This window comes from Channa argus, chromosome 5 (assembly GCF_033026475.1).
Source record: "Channa argus isolate prfri chromosome 5, Channa argus male v1.0, whole genome shotgun sequence".
NCBI lineage: Eukaryota > Metazoa > Chordata > Actinopteri > Anabantiformes > Channidae > Channa > Channa argus.
In genome coordinates, this window is record NC_090201.1 from 7,996,322 (window position 1) to 8,012,738 (window position 16,417).

Genomic DNA, 16,417 nt, shown 5'->3' on the forward strand with positions numbered 1-16,417 from the left:
GCGTCTCTTCCTGATGACCTCATGCTGCAACAGTGGTCATAGGTTAAAATTCCATTCATAAAACCATCTCAGGTTTCTGATTTGTCATCTCGGCCTGCCCTTCCTATAAAATAAAACTGGTGTTTCCCCTATGACATCCAGTGGATATGCTTTTCGCTGACACCTTTTTGGTATTTTGTTACTGGTTCAACAGGAACTAAACATCAGATTGAGGAAGCAAGATTTTCTTTTCAACATAACCATCACCACTTCCTAAATGAAGAAATAATTCGTCAAATGGATGCATAGTTCACTGTTATCACTAAAATAATTTCTTGAGCACACCTGGGACTGCAGGTGTGACAAAATTTCCACTTGTGGCTTTAACTAGGGGCAGCATTGTCAGCGGGGGGACGGTGCCTCAAAAGTGATCCACCTTGTTGTGTCTCTGTGGGCTATGTAATTTCATTTCACAACACCACATATTCTGCATGTAACTACTGATTTCATATTTGCTGTATGAATTAGTCTTGTATCCGGGCAAGGGTCCCAGACAGTTCCTGTTTGGATGGCCATTCCTGCCATCCCAGCCATGCCAGAGCAAACATAAGAGTGAGTAAAGAAAGGAACAGACTGAGGGAGGGAGGGATGAAAAAACAACCCCTGAAAATGGAGAGAAACAGTCCTTTCATCAAGAGTCATGCCACAGACTAAAACGTCCTTTCTCTATTTGTCCTCAATTCTGTCTGCTTCAGTTCTTTGCCTTAACAGTTCCTCTCATCAGTTCCTCTCATCTTTGCTTCGTGTTTCAAGGAAATTGGGCTTTTGCAGTAAATAAAGACAACTTCAATTTTTTATTCTGGGGGACTTGTTATACACCAGAGATGGAAATTAGCTTTCTTGAGCCCACAAGTGAAACTTGAAGTTGAGAAAACATTATGCTGGAAAGCGGGTAATCTCTAAGTGCAGCGTAACCTTTCTTTCCTGTTTGAGCCACTGTTGAAGTGACTTTCCTCTCAAGCTGCTTCTTGTTGCCTCTGGTTAAAAACTGATCGCCACGGGACTTATGTAAAATTACTTGTACATTCAGTGTACTCAGCTGCTTATTTCATATCGTATGAATACTCTTGTGAATACTCAGTATTGCAGGAACACTTCCTTTTCAAAAACTCCTTACTTCAAAGTTTGATCATGTGTGTTTTATATTGGAAGCGGATTTTGAGGATTAGAGCACAAAAACTTTCCTAACCTGCCTACACCGTTTCTGTGTTGGCATTTTTTGTTGGTATCAGAGTCTGATCTTGAAACATAACTAAAGCTCAAATGAGTATCACTCATTCTTTCACTTTGCCTTCTGATTAGCACTTTTCTCTGTTTTTTTCTGAGCCTTTTTGCATGTTTCAAATTGGAGTTCTGGCAGTTTTTACAGTCACACTATTAATAATTCCTGATTCATTATTGGATGTGGATTTGAAGCATTTTCAGTGTGTTCAAGGAGAAGCTGTCCTTTTGCTATTTTTAGAGGTCCTTTGGTTACATTTTGGAGAGAACAGAAATGGAAAACTATTGATTCAAACATACAGGCAGTTACCTAATCACTCTGTACATATCTGGTTCCTTGGCAGAGAGACGTTTGTTGAATGTGGTTGTATGTAAGAAACTGTGTGATAGAGATCACTTCCAACAGTCCAAAAAGGCCATATGTTTTTTACTTTCAGGTTCTTAAAGGAAACCTCTCTCGCTCTCTCTCTCTCTCTCTCTCTCTCTCTCTCTCTCTCTCTCTCTCGCTCTCTCTCTCTCTCTCTGGCTTTCATTTGTTACAACCAGTAAGAACTATTGGGTCATTGATACTCACGGGATCATGTATCTAGAGCAACCCCAATCTTTCTACTTCATGTTCTACGTACTTTCTGACTGACACACAATCACTATCACTTCATTGTAACTTGTCGGTATAATCATCCTATTACTCTTGATCTTTGTACCCAGTTATCCACTGTGTGCATCAGTGCGGTTCCTTATTACCAATATAGACAGCCATTCAAAGTTATTAATCAGCAAATCTTATGCCCGCTTAGGCCAAAATATTTTTGTCCTATAGTTTTTGCTGCCATGGACGCTTTCCACTGCTGTCTGACTTGGTGGATAAGGCACTGTTTGGTTTATCTAATTAATTTATCAGAGAGGGTAGTAATTACTCTGTAGTGTGGCCTAGACTGGTAAGTGGAAATACTGGAAAAAAGAGTGCTGATTATGGTCTGTAACGGGAATGATCGGAAATGTACAGTAGTTATACATGTCCCCTCTGGCTCAGTCAGTGTGTAATGAAATTTTGTCATGTTCTGAAATTAAAATGACTTGTATACATGTAAGGAATAATCAAATATTTGCTGCAAATCTCATCACACAATCAAGACAAAGAAAACAACCCTTCAAAAGTAAACCTGTTCACCAGATGTCTTTGTCAAAGAAATAAAAAAAATAAAATTCCACACTTCCCTTTTAAAATGAAACATTATTTGGGTCAATAAAAATATATGATTCAAGCCTCAGTATTGTTATATTGATGCACGCCTCTCCTTTCATAAACAGATGTAAATATAAAGTGTTCTCAAATATCAGTTAGAATATTCGTTTAATCAATCCCTGTTAATTAGTTTCCCTTCCTCTTCATGACTTCTTTATAAATTAATAAACATATTCAACACATGGCTGTTTACACATCGCCATTGAAACTCTTTCCAGACCTTTTAACATGTGACATTGATTATAAATGTATTTTGCTCGCAACACTTACTCTAACTGTAATTCAAACCCTTATTACTACACTGGTAACTCAAACAGTCACTATGTGCTGGTGACTTAACACCTGTGAGGATTCTTCCGTTCTCAGATGTTGAAATGTCCTCTACAGTTCAAACGACATCTGCACGGCATGATTTACTGCTGCCCCCTGCTGGGTGAAAGGGCCTTTTAACAACCAAACACACAGTACAGCAGCACAAGAGACAAAGACATCATGAACACCTGTTCAAACTAGCACAATGTTTATTAGCTTAGCTCTTTATTGAGTTGTGTTGGTGTAAAATATCATCTAATTCCAATGTATTATTCATAAAGGAGCGTTTTTCTTAAAATGGTTATAATTATACACTTGTTGACGTTATTGGGTCCAATTATTATTCTCAATAACACACATATTCATGTATATGACCAGGCAGCACGACACAACACTGTAAAAGGACATTGAGTAAACCTTTTGAAGTAGTTTATTTTATATGTATCTATATACACAAACATTTACAATGCACTGTATGCAAGAGGTACATTCCATGATAACACTATAGGTGTGGCCCATATGAAACAGCTGGAAAAGCTGAACAGTACTTGATGAATGAATAATGCATTTTAATAAAGAGAGGAATCAAATGTAGGGCAGCTGCATTGTGAATGGAGCACATCATCTCTTTAGGTAGATAATTGGTGGTCTGATTATATTAGAGCAGATTATATTAGAGCAGTAAAGAAGATGGAGCTCCAGTGTACTTGCTACTGCTGAAGTCATGAGCGTCTCAGATGACACTACACCTGAATGATTATTGGTAGTTTAAGAGTGGCTTCTTTGTCAGCAGTTTGCTTTATGTCCAAGTGGTTAAAGTGTAATTATATCCAGCAGTGTATATACAGCATTTAAAAAGTCATTTAAAAAAGGGAAGAATAGTGTATTCTTATGTTTCTGGACTGTAACTTAATTGTTCAAAATAGCAGAATATGAGAGTAGTTAAAATGTTATCATGGTCTCTTCTGGAGAAATGACCATTGTACAGTACTGTGATAATATAACAACAAGCAAGGAGTACAATTCCAGTTCAGGCACATTCATTATCAGTTGCAAATTGCATTGCATTCAGCTGGAAGAAATCAAATGGCACTTCAGAACCGTATAACACAATTTAAAAAGCCACTGTTTCATATAAAAAAGGTGTTCACCATTATAGAAATGGTTGTCATGCAGAGGATCATTCCATAGTTTCAGTACAACTGTAAGTGTAAAATGCCACAAGACATAAAATGTACACACGGTAATTTAAATTGACTTCTTACTTCGTCATGGAACATTGTTTCTATACAAACAAGAAGGTATAATTCACTTCAATATCTGCAGTGTATACTTCACAATATATATATTGAGAATACCAAATAGCAAATACTTTCCTTTTTATGGCCTACAAATGTGACTATGGAGCAAAATCTACTTTGGATTTTTTTTTGCAAAGTATTTAATACTGAAGAATGTGATAAAACGTTCTCCTACAAACAAGCGAGTTGTTTAATAACCCATTAGAAAGACGGTGGAAAAGTGACAGGCTTATGTGAGGTGGTAAAAAAACCCAACAACGAACAACAGGAAATTAAATTTTCCTTCTCAGGCTTTTAGATTTTAGGTTTCCACTTCTCCTTTCCACATAGTAGCATTCTTCTCTCTTTTACCACTGGGTGGCAGCCTTGTCCAGCTAGAGATTACATTATCATGTAATATTCCACAAAAGCTCACACTTAATCAATTTTTCTAGTGTTCAGATTGGAGTGAGTAGTGTGCAGCAGGTAGCTTTGTTGTGCTCCACTGAGGAGTTCTAGCAGTCGCAGACAGCAGTGCTTGTTGGTTTAACTGAGCAGGTGCTATAGAACAGTAGCCTCCTCCATTGCATTGACCCACCTGAAACACAAGGATAAGGAAGATTTTAATGCAGTGCTTGTGTCAGATCTGTAATGAAAATTCTGTGATGTAGACCTTGACCGAGCAGAAAGTGTCTCTAAATCAAATACTAGTGCTTATACTGGGAGGAAATAAATGACCAAGGGCTACAAATAAGCCTATGTTAACTGTTTTGCTCACAGCTTAATTCAGTCCTAGCGGTGTTCTTGTTTATTATGTCTCTTTTATTTCCCATTTCCCAGGTTTTAAGGCTAATATTTATACTCTGCCTGTTGTCACACATTCCACACATCCCAAGTGGCAGCTTCCTGACAGTTCCCTGTTGTTCTGCTGCTTAGGATTCAGCATTATCAGTGTGCTTGTTTCCAGGGAATGTAGGTTTAGTCTGTACTCAGTTTTCAAAGGTGGAAATAAACTGTCTATCTTAATGCAACATCACCGCTGACCTGCGTGCAGTATGCTGATCATCAGCTCTGAAGGTATAGTAGAGGGTCTTCTTGTGGTAGAGATGGAACACATTGCTGCTTTCCTCTCCCTCTGGTCTCTCAGTCAGCTTCACAGTGAATCCCTGCAGTGGTAAACTCTCTGAAGCCACTTTATCCTGAGGAAACCAGAGTTAACACATCAAACACAGGCACACCACGTAAATGTACCGTTCTTGCTGTTAAAAAGTATTTTATGCTTCAAGAAGACGAAAGCAGTGCATCACTCAGATGTTGAAAGAAGAGAGAGCACAGAGAATCCCTTCAGTAGTAACACAAAGTAGTTTGCCCGGGAAGAAAAATGGCTGGTTGAGATGTGTAAATAAGTAGGTTAATTAGTTTTGTGGTACATTGGGCAGCAGAGGTGAAGAAGAAGAATAGACAGAGTTTGTAAGGAATTGCGTATATGACTGAGTGATGATGAGAGTGTGTGAGTGTTTTGGGGCTGGTGTGGGAGACTCTGTGCCCCCTCACCTCACAGGCTGTGAAGGTGTAGAGCACCTTGTCTTTGAGGAGGAACCACAGCCGTTTCCACTTCCTCTTGCTTTTCTTTCGCCGCTGTAAGCTGCCGCTGATGGTGGAGCCCTCCACACCAAGTGACACCTGAAGATTTTGATGACACGTCAACTACACAAATCGGATATTTTTTGCAGAACAGCATTACATTCAAATTATTCTGTCCATTGCCTGATGGTAGGAATATGGGTGTAAAAATCCCCAGCGGCAACTGTTGTCAAGTACATGTAGCTGTCAGAAATCCCTTGGTTCTCTTATAGTCATGGCTTGGATTCAATTTCTGCTAAGGGAATATCTACTTTTCTGTTAATATTGCAGTATTCTGTAACATGTTATATTATAGTGTGAAGTTAGGTGCCATAAAAGTCAGCATGTTTCCTTCCAGTGGAAATATAAAGTCCCCTCAACTGTCACTGAAACTGAACTGGAAGCTAAAGAAGCCGTGTTTTGAGCCTTGTCAAAGCCATTTTGATGACAAATGGTGATTGTGAGCCACCTGGTTGAGAGAGGCGGTACTCTTCCTGTTCTTCCATAAACTTGGGGGCTGCAGACTCTGGAAGACAGCAGAGAGGGGACGACTGGCCCGGTGAGTCCTAGGGCTGGTGTTACCGCATGCTCCCGACACACTGCCACCTACAGACACACAGACATTTAGTCATTTAGCACAGACACACACACTGAGTTAATACCATGTCAAAGATGAACATTAACACCAAAAGAATTGCTACATTCTGCAGCAGTGAGACACTTGTACAAACAGAAAGCTAATATTTACCTCTTTTCCTGAGTTCGGCATAGCAATGGTCACACACTTTGGCCACTCTGTCTTTGAGGTACTTCAGTGGGTATCTCTTCCTAGAACAAGCACGGCACACCACCTGGTCAGAGAGACAGGATAAAAGGAGAATTTACAAACCACACATGGACATTGGCCAGTTTCAGTTATTGTATCATTCGATACTCATGATACTGTAAATAGATATATAATAAACTGCTTAAATCTTTTTTCCTCAAAACTAAGCGTTTCCGACACCAAACAGAACTGTAGTGAAGAGTTGCAGTGCAGCGTTTCTGACCTTGCCACAAGCATTGCAGTGGTGTCGTCTGAGTGTGAGACTGAAGTCAGAGGTACAGTTCATACACATCATCACATGAGAAACTGGCACCAGTACTGGAGCAGCTTCACCCAGTGCCATCCACAATTTCTCACGGGCCTGTGAGAAATTGAGACTAGAATGTATGACTTATTCTTTTACAGTTACAATAATTGTTAGCTACAGGAAACCGAGGAAAGAAATATTGATCATCATCTACGAATAAAGTCTCTTTTATGTTTATACAATGCACAATAGAAATGAAAGATAACTTTTCTTCTTCAGCGAAGAGTTTTGTTATAGATGTAGGGTGTAACACCAAAACTGTTTTTCTTACCTCACTGCAGGGTCCACCAAAGGTACACAATCCTGCAGCATGGTCTGCTATGGCTCGACTTAGAGTGTGGAACCAGTCCTCCCTTTCTACAACCGAGCTGAAGAGATAAGCATGCGAACAATCACACCGGATGCCTTTAAAGGGTTTTAGACGTACCATAGACCTAACATAATCATTTTGAGCAACAGTCTGTAATCATTGTTCTGATTGCGAGTTACCCACCTGGCAGAGAGTGTGATGGTGATTTCCGACACCTCAATCCTGAGACAGTTCAGGACATTGTCCAGGACAGGTTTGCTCACCTGTGTGTGTTTGTGTGTTTGTGTGTGTGTGTGTGTGTGTGTGAGTGTTTGTGTGTGTATTTGTGTGTGTTAGGGACAAAAAGATATCACATTTCAGTCAACAAACACTGTGTACAGAAGGATGGACATGAGGTGGGATCATGAGAGGTGGGAAAAATAAACTAACCTTCATGCCTGTCAGAGAGAGTGTGTTCTTCAGCCTGTATTTCCCATCCTGCTGAGGATATGTGTACAGCATTATATCATTCATCTGATGAAGAAAAAAAGAAAAGATGGTAAAAGAGGTTATATAATGTTAGATTTTAGATTTATCATGGTAAAGAGACATTGTTCAGAATGTTAAATAATCACATTGACATTGTTTCTGGTTACAAATCAAAAGACAAATCCAATTGCAAACCCCAGCTATTCACAGTACAACATCTCCAACTCCACAAGGTGGTGGTGTTACCTTGGGAAAAATCTCAAAAGTCGCAGCACACTCCTTACCTTATCTTACAGTAAAGCCACTTGCTACGCTCACCTTTATTACCTCATTATTTTTCCTTTCACACGACTCATACATGTCTGTATATCCTGTGAACACAAAATTCCCATGTACACACACAACAAAACCAGGCATTACTGTAAATAAAGTGTTTATTTGCTTGTCAGACTTAGTATTGTGACAGAAAATACTAAGATTCCATTGTGTTATGAGAAGCATTTCATTTCTTCCCACACAAAAGAAATGACATAATTGGTCACACCTAACGTGTGCTCTAAACATCCGCTGGGGCTGTAAAGGCAGCATCCAGGAATTCTCCACCCTGCTCTGGGCTCCAGACCTTCCCTCGCCCTCCCAGCTTTCTCAGGCTACACTGAGAACCAGGACTGGGTGGAACCAGCCACCTTCACCACAACAACAAACACAAACAGCTACAGCCGCGTGTTCATTGGCTGAGTGGCTGGAGACAAAACAGTGCATGATAGCCCTGCCCGTGACCTCTGGGCTGCAGCCACTGCAGTATGCTGCTCCACCCTGTGCTGCTCATTTATGCAGGGATTCCTCCCACACAAACCAAACTAAGTACCAAGTTAACAGAATTCAAAGAGCAACTTTCCCAGATGAGACACACCATTCACCTACTTGAATACATTTGAGACTTAAGACAGTTACTCTGTCAGCAGTGGCATCCTCTAACTCTCCTTCACGTCGTATTAACTCATTCGCTTATTCGGCTAGTAGCTTTCTGTACCTTCTTCTTCTCTTTGTCTCTGAGATAAGAGATGACTAATATCTTCACTGTTGCCTGGATTCCCTTAAAAACCCCATAAATAACATCTGAGGTGACCCACTGAAGCTGTCCACTTTAACGGCTATTGAACCCAATGGCCTATATATATCAATGTCCAATCGTATTTAGCGATTGTCCACCTGAAGTCCTTTGTAATAGGACAGGGAGCATTAACGAGCAGAATGAAAAAAATGAATGAATGAATCCACATCATGTGTTTGTTTTATTAGTCTTACTGGATCAGCTAGGACAGGTCTTAGTTTATTTTCAGTTGATACATAGCACAGGCATAATTACCAACACGAGACACTTCTGATCGCATATGGAACAATAGCGTGAGCTTCTCTATTTCATGCTATGTGTTTGTTTAAAACCACGCCCACTGCATTATCCCCCTCCCCACCGCATTCTACAGGGTGTCTGGCCTTCACTTTGCTGTCAGCCCCCTCCCAATACACAGGAAGCCAGCATCCAGTGACCCACACCAAACATCCTGTGAGGAAGCTGGGCGCTGGAAAACAAGTTCTGAGAGAAGAGGAGAAGAGTGGAGAGGGAGGACCTTGCTGGATGGGTGTGGAGGTCTAACAGCCTTGGCCTTGTGTCTCCCTCCTCCTCAATCTCACCTACCTCGCGGAATGACCTCCGCCCAACATTCACATATTTTCGTAGGTCACGCTAGCATTGTTTTCGTCACTGACTCAGTAATATATCAGGTGTTTTGTACTGCTGTGCTGCCTCAATCCCTGATGGCTCAAATCGCTGACATAACAATGTTTGAGCCTCATAAAAAGACATCAGAAATACATTGTTTCTATCAATGTACTCTACACGCTCTACTTTAATGGAAAACCCACAGTATCCAAAGACAACACAAATGCGAGACTGAACTTTGTCAATTTTATGTGTATAGTACAGTGTATGGTAGAACCTGATGCACAAGATAGTTGAATGAAATGTCCAGCAATAAGCTTTATATAAATAAAATAAGAGTGATACCACTCTTATGTATGTAGGTAAGAAAACGAGCATTTGCTCACAACAATACACATTATATATTGTAAATTGTGTGACCTTTATTAAAAGCCACAGATCCCAGATATGAAACCACAATTTACAATTGCTACTTCACAGTATTAATGCTGGATAACCTGCTGGCTAGCTTTCATTTTAACAGAGAAGAGAGTGGATCTTCTCTGTAATACTACTTCCAAATTATAGACATGAACAACAGCGAAAAATAATATTCTAAAGGATTCAACACGAGCTTTACAATCTCATATTGCATCTGATGTGATAGTGTTAGAGTGATACAGAAGGAAGTGTTACCAGAAACAGATGTCGTGGCTGTCTGCTTTTTCTTGAGACCTTCATGAGTGTCCCCTCTTTGACAAACAGCTGCCAAACGAAAAAAAAAAAATAAGCCATCGAAAAGACATTTTCTGCTGTCCTATTGTTGCTTACATCAAATTGTGCTTTAAAAATCCTATGAAACACTGTATATAAGTATTTAAGAATTTAAATGTCATTGACGAATAATGTGTTGTGACTACATAGTGCTCACCCTTCCAGGTTTCAGGAGGTCCCTCTTGCCTTTCACGCTGTACTCTATGTGGACAAGGCGCAGCAAATTCTCCTACAGGAGAGCAGAGAGATAGAGGGAGATTATCCAGTGATGGACAGAAGAGGAGAAAGAGAATGAAATTGTCCCTGTTTGTAAGTGAATGAAAAGCAGGCGGAAAGGGATGTGATACAGCAAACTGAATAGCAGGGTACACAGATAGATGAGGCCTGTGTTTCCACTGTCTATCAGTCTGTGTGTGTCAGTGCATGTGCGTAAAGAACAACAACAACAGGAGGGGATCTTAACAGTGAGAGATGAGACAGAGACAGTGGAGGGAGGGTTTTTGACACGAGATGCGTACAGCGCTTATACCGCTCTCGCTCTTTGTGTAATGATAAACGGGGGACTGTCTGATGACATCACCTTTCCTCGACACTTGCCGTAACCAACAAGCTGTGAAGGCCGGCGCCAAAAGACAGATCTTCTCCTTCAGCATATCATTTAAAAGAGCATTTCAAACGCAGGATCACCTCAGCTCTCTGACTTTTTTCACGCGTGAACTCCATTTGCAAATTGCTCTTTCATTGCCAAGCAGAAGATAAAGTAGGGTCTTAAAAACCGGGCTGCAAATATGTCAAAATTAACACTTTAAACATAAGTGCATAGTGTGCATGCAGACTGAACTCACCCCCTGTTTTAGATTGTCGTTGGCCTGATCTGCCACATCGGACACGATCACCAAAGCAGCTGCGACACAAAGAAAGAAAGAGAGACACTCAGTGACTGTGATTCAAAAACTATGCCCTGATACATGTGGAGCAGCTGCAGCGTGTATGTGTGTATCAGTGGTGGAAAGGATCGATGTACAAGGTACTTAGGTAAATAAAGTACTTTTCATGTATCTGTACTTGAGTAGATTTAATTATTGCTACTTTGAGTTTTATTCCCATACATCTAAGAGCAAATATCGCAACTTTTTACTTCACTCCACTACATTTCTAATCAAACTACACTCACGTCACTTTAGACATTTCATAATAAACAACTTTTTCATTTTCTCTTATTTAAATTACTTATTTGACATATTGGCAGTACTCAAAGTGAGCTGGTAAGTAATTTTACTCTTTGACTTTGGTGTTGCCTACCCCTTCTTCGACATAAGTAGTTTAAAAATAAAACTGAAAAAAAAAAAAAAAGCATCAGATTTTTAACCCATCATTTATGTCTATTACCATTAATTAGTTAATGTCCGCCCAAACACGGAGCAGCACTGGTCCACAAAAGGACAAAGGAAAAAAGTAATCAAGTAATTTGACTTTTAATACTTTAAGTAAAATATAAAAATTATGTAAAATTGTATGTTTACTTGTACTTTTATTTAAGTACAGTTTCTGAGTACTACATTAACCACTGGTGTGTATTTATATATATGACAGGGTTTCGTTCTGAAGCCTTACCTTGCGTATCCTCATATTCTTTAGAGTCAGGAGAGAGGTTGTTCAGGTAATCTGAAGGAAATGCAAAAACAAAATTGTCAAGAATGAAAGTAACCGTCATACAGTAAAAACCTAAAACACCTGCTTACTTGAATTGACTGAGTAGTTTGGCTGTTACAACCTTACTTGGTTTTATCATGGATGAATTGTTAGAACTTGTTATGTGAACACTATGATGTGTGTACAGCTGAGGCCTGGTAAGGTAGAGTCAGCCTTTTCTACAATTATATTTATCCCATAGTGACTGCTGGTGGCCACAGTACTTAGCATAAATGTACTCGGGAGAATGTGTGTTCGTGTGTTACCTGTGAGTAGCATTCGGTATTGAAGTACCCTCACTATGACCTGCTGCAGCTGGTGTTTTAGTGGGACCTCAGCTTCTTCTGGACCCCGTTTCTATACACACAAACAGTAGCAATCATCAGACTTTAGTGGGAAATTTACATAGATTCCAAAATTGTGTGTGACAGATTTATTAAATATGTGCATTTAATTGTTTCAGTTTTATTGTACTGTGTTTTCAGAATAAGGGTAACCTCTACATGTCAGTGTTTGCAGGTCACAGTTACACGTGACCGAGGGAACATTGTCAGACATGATGACCTTTATACATTTTTCAGCCCACAAACCCCTTCCTGAACACCACCCATTCTTCTTTTCAGAGCAGCCATTTGCAGGTGAAAGGGGAAAGAAATTGGCACATTCAAAGACAGGTTTAAAAAAATCAATCAAGATCTAATTGTCTCTGACAGGTATTTATGCCCTGAGCGTTCAAGAGCACTGGGAGCATTGAGTACACACACACACACACACACACACACACACACACACACACACACACACACACACACACACACACACACACACACACACACACAACTAAACACACACATATACTAAACATATTATGACACATCCCACAACAAACCCCACAACAAACACACACACACACAAACACACACACACAGACTTTTTACTGAGGTTGAGTAAAAAAATGATTAGGCCTGGAAACTTGGGGGGTGGGGTGACCTAAACACACTAGTCTTTATCTTCATTATCAAAAGCTGGAGTGCAGAAGTCAAAACTAAGACAAAGAGCTGGAGCATACAGCCTCTTTTAATAAGCAGGACTTCGTGTACACACACTCTCTTTTTGTCGCTGTTGTTTTTCTCTCTCATCACCTTTTTCTCCTGAACTTTATTCCTAAGCAGCAACTTCTGTGTTTTTCTTCCCCCTCATCTGTCCCCCCTGTTATGATCACGAAGCATCAAGTACAATCATTGGGAGTTCTACATTTTTAAACGTACTTTGCTTCTCAACATCCGCTCGTTTTAAGTGTTGCTTGTAAATTGTCATCCAATTGACATTTGTTCAGAAGAAGTGGCTTTCCAGTGATGGTAATTAGTGTGAGAATTGTTTGGATGAGTGAGCCAAATGCTTGATGAGAGGAAAGAAGTGGAAGAGAGTCATGCCTCGTGCTGGGAGATAAACACACACACAGATGTACGCACATGCAAACAAACACAACTTTCACACATGGCCAGCTGATTTCCTGCCTGCACACACAACTGATCTAATTGGGGAGTTGTAAAGGAGGCTGCTTCTCTAATTAGCTTCTGTCTGCCTCATTGCCCAGCTGCCTTTACAAGGAATTCACTCCATCGCTCTCTCCCTCTATTGCTCTCCGTCCACCTGCTACACACCTCCTCCTGTCCTCCTAAGATTCTTACACAAGAGAAAAAAAACACTGGCTTTTACACCAACTCAGGCCATGGCATGGATATAAAGCAGATTTCATAAGACTAGTTTCACACAATTCGTGTATGGACATGTCTTTGCAAAACAGTCAGACACAAATACACAGAGGTGTAAACACAGTCATAGGGGGCACAAACACGCACACACACCATACCGTGTTGGCCAGTGTTTATAGATGGCGCAGTAACTGGCTGTGGAGAGGAGGCTTTAATCTTGTAAGGGTCTAGCTCTGATCTGATCAGGGTCTGTGGCTACTTCATCACTGTCATCACAACATCCACAATGAAATTACTACCACTTACAATTTACTGCTGAAGTGGAGCAGGGGGGTGGAACGAGAGAGGAAAGAGAGGTGTTGAGATAAATGACATTTAGGTCAGAGAAAGAGAAATTAAATGCTGAAAATTATTGTTTGTGTCATCTGCGGTCACATGAAGTATGATGTCACACAGCCAGTGTGTGATACAGCAAATGACAGTTGTGTTTCTCTGTATCTGGTATAGTGTATATTGCAACATGTACAATAGTCTTTGCTCTCCCTTGGTCCTCCTTCTCCCTCATTACAGAGGGGGTCATACAAACTATGCAACTCCCAAGGCGGTGCTCTGATACAGCACAGCATCTATCACACACAAACACACACACTACAATGGACGGCATAGCGGGAACAGACCCCAGGCTATGGGTTTACATGCAATACGGGAAAAGTAAAAACAGTATGCAGTGTGTTTTTGAAGTGACAGGTGAGGTGAATTTGCCTCTGGACTGAAACGGTATTGAATACGCCTCTGGCGGGTTATATCGCAGGTGTAAGATGAATCAAGAGTTTACATGGACACAAATGAGGAGCAAGAAAACATATGAGCTCAATTGTATTTGAATCAACTTTTTACAGAAAAAAAAAACTTATGTCACTAGATAGGCTGCTATTATCCCTTGCTATTATAGGCTTTTGTTGCAGGTAACACTTAGTGGTTTTTGATTTGAGAAATGGGACAAATTTTAACTTAATAAGGCTAAAATTAAGAGGCGCATTATTGACTTTGTTTAAGATTATAAAGGTCTAAATTCTGTGGCACTGTGGCAACATGCTGTAGGAAAAGTTGGTGTTTACTGAAGGTGGCGAGGGCTTAGAGTCTCCATCTTTCATTTCCAATCTCTTCCATTTACGTTAGTACCATTAAACTCCGGCAGAGCCAAAGTTTTTCTTAGACGGGGCAGCTGCTGCTGAATATTCATGACTGGAGACAGTTGGCGCCTTGTCCATTTGCTTTTCTTATCAAAACAGAAAGGCCTGGAACCATTGTGTCAACCACTTAGTGAATCAGACTACAACTTGGAACTGGTAATGAGTAAATTTAGCTACAAAGGCGCAGAGCTGAATGGGTCACTTTGTAAAACCCAGACATTAACATAAACAGAATCCTGGAAAATCCTTCTAACCCCTTTGTACTTAACTCTTTAATACAAAATGAATTGAAATAAAATAAATGACCAAAAAACAACGTAACCATTTTCTGTTCCCCAGTTTATCCTGTGTGCTGCCTCACAGTGGTTTTAGCTCTGTGTGGTCTTATACATGCTCTCAACATACTGACTGTTTTCTTGTTTCCAGCTTGGACTGTACAGAATCCTGTCAGAAGTGAGGATAAAGCAGTGATTAAGTGAACAATTTTCAGACAACAATTTTTTTTGATTCCTTCTTTCAAATCCTATGTCCCTGCTCTCCAGGGAGCACTAAGGATGAAGAGATTCATGCTGGACAAAGAATAAGTTCTTGGTGTTGAGTGGGTATAAAATATGCGAGTATTGCAGTGGAAAGGTCAGTCCCACAGAGAGCAGTGGAACAGAGAGGGTTGAGAAAGGCTATTATCTCCCTGTGGATGCTAGGTGACAAATATGTAAGTGAGTCACTCCTGAGTGAGTACCAGGGGAATTTGCTCTTTGCTCTGTGAAAACATCCCAAAAAACTCACTTTCCTTTCACAAACGGATCCTCAAATTCAAACATGTGAATGCATAATACTTCCTTTGTTCCCATTCAGGTATCCTGCAGCATTCCAAACCCCCACATGGGTGACACTATACTTTTATAACAACAAACAGGAAGATTTGTTACACCCAAGCAACAACAACTGTCCAGTTTTTTACCTCAAATTTCTTGACGATGCTGGCGAAGGCATGGTTGCTCCTGCAGCTCTCCTCCAGAAGGGACATGCTGCGATCATACTCAGAGATGTAGGTGTCAAACACACCGAAGTCCTCTCGACGAGAAAGAATCACATCTACCACCCTTGGGTTCTCTTCCCTTCACAGTGAAAAAAATATCAGATTAAGTAAAATAAAGTAAAACTTTATGTAAAATTATTATTAATAATTAAAAGGGGGAATTCTTCAAAAACCGTACACTGATGAATGCAATACATTCGTCATGTGCCGTTTTAAGTCCAACCTAACTAGATGCCTTAGTGAACGCATGAGTCTGAGCATTACCATTATCATTATTGAGTGTACTCTTACCACTGACTAATGCGTTCCTCCAGCTCAGTAAGGATGCTGCTGTGAAGGGTGTAGGCCTGTGGCAGCACCCCCAGTATCTCCCCCAACCTCTGCTCATCTAGCACTGGCTCCCCTTCGTCACCCACTGCTTCAGCCACTGCTGACCTAAAGTCCTGCACGAGAGAGGAGGGAAAACAGGATTTGTGGTAACAATTGTTTCATTAGAACACCTGTAGCGCAAAAGAAAAAGAGGAAGAAAAGGAATGGGGAAATTATTGTGGGGATGGAAGGAGGAAGGGAGGGAGAGCAGGAGAAATGAAAGGCATAGAGGACTGAGGAATGAAGAGGAGGAGAAAAATGAAAGGAAGGAAGATCAGATCCTCCTAAATATCCTTCCTGC

General features: G+C 40.4%; 1 protein-coding gene across 2 annotated transcripts in view; it reads right to left on the reverse strand.

The window, feature by feature from the left end:
* Window positions 1-3,230: 3,230 nt before the first annotated feature.
* The window catches only part of fgd5a (FYVE, RhoGEF and PH domain containing 5a), a 30,001-nt gene continuing 16,814 nt past the window's right edge, over window positions 3,231-16,417 (reverse strand). Inside the window, exons 6-21 of one of the 2 annotated variants that reach the window (XM_067504511.1) lie at window positions 16,039-16,190; window positions 15,670-15,826; window positions 12,067-12,157; window positions 11,723-11,773; window positions 10,954-11,012; window positions 10,266-10,337; window positions 10,031-10,099; window positions 7,594-7,677; window positions 7,348-7,427; window positions 7,126-7,222; window positions 6,771-6,908; window positions 6,470-6,572; window positions 6,191-6,327; window positions 5,680-5,781; window positions 5,143-5,297; window positions 3,231-4,696 (exon numbers count right to left, since the gene is read on the reverse strand). In XM_067504511.1, coding sequence (XP_067360612.1) covers window positions 4,660-4,696; window positions 5,143-5,297; window positions 5,680-5,781; window positions 6,191-6,327; window positions 6,470-6,572; window positions 6,771-6,908; window positions 7,126-7,222; window positions 7,348-7,427; window positions 7,594-7,677; window positions 10,031-10,099; window positions 10,266-10,337; window positions 10,954-11,012; window positions 11,723-11,773; window positions 12,067-12,157; window positions 15,670-15,826; window positions 16,039-16,190 — 1,584 coding nt within the window. In that variant the 3' untranslated portion in view covers window positions 3,231-4,659. Of the gene's footprint in view, window positions 4,697-5,142; window positions 5,298-5,652; window positions 5,782-6,190; window positions 6,328-6,469; window positions 6,573-6,770; window positions 6,909-7,125; window positions 7,223-7,347; window positions 7,428-7,593; window positions 7,678-10,030; window positions 10,100-10,265; window positions 10,338-10,953; window positions 11,013-11,722; window positions 11,774-12,066; window positions 12,158-15,669; window positions 15,827-16,038; window positions 16,191-16,417 lie in introns of both variants that reach the window. The other variant, XM_067504510.1, reaches the window with a different exon arrangement.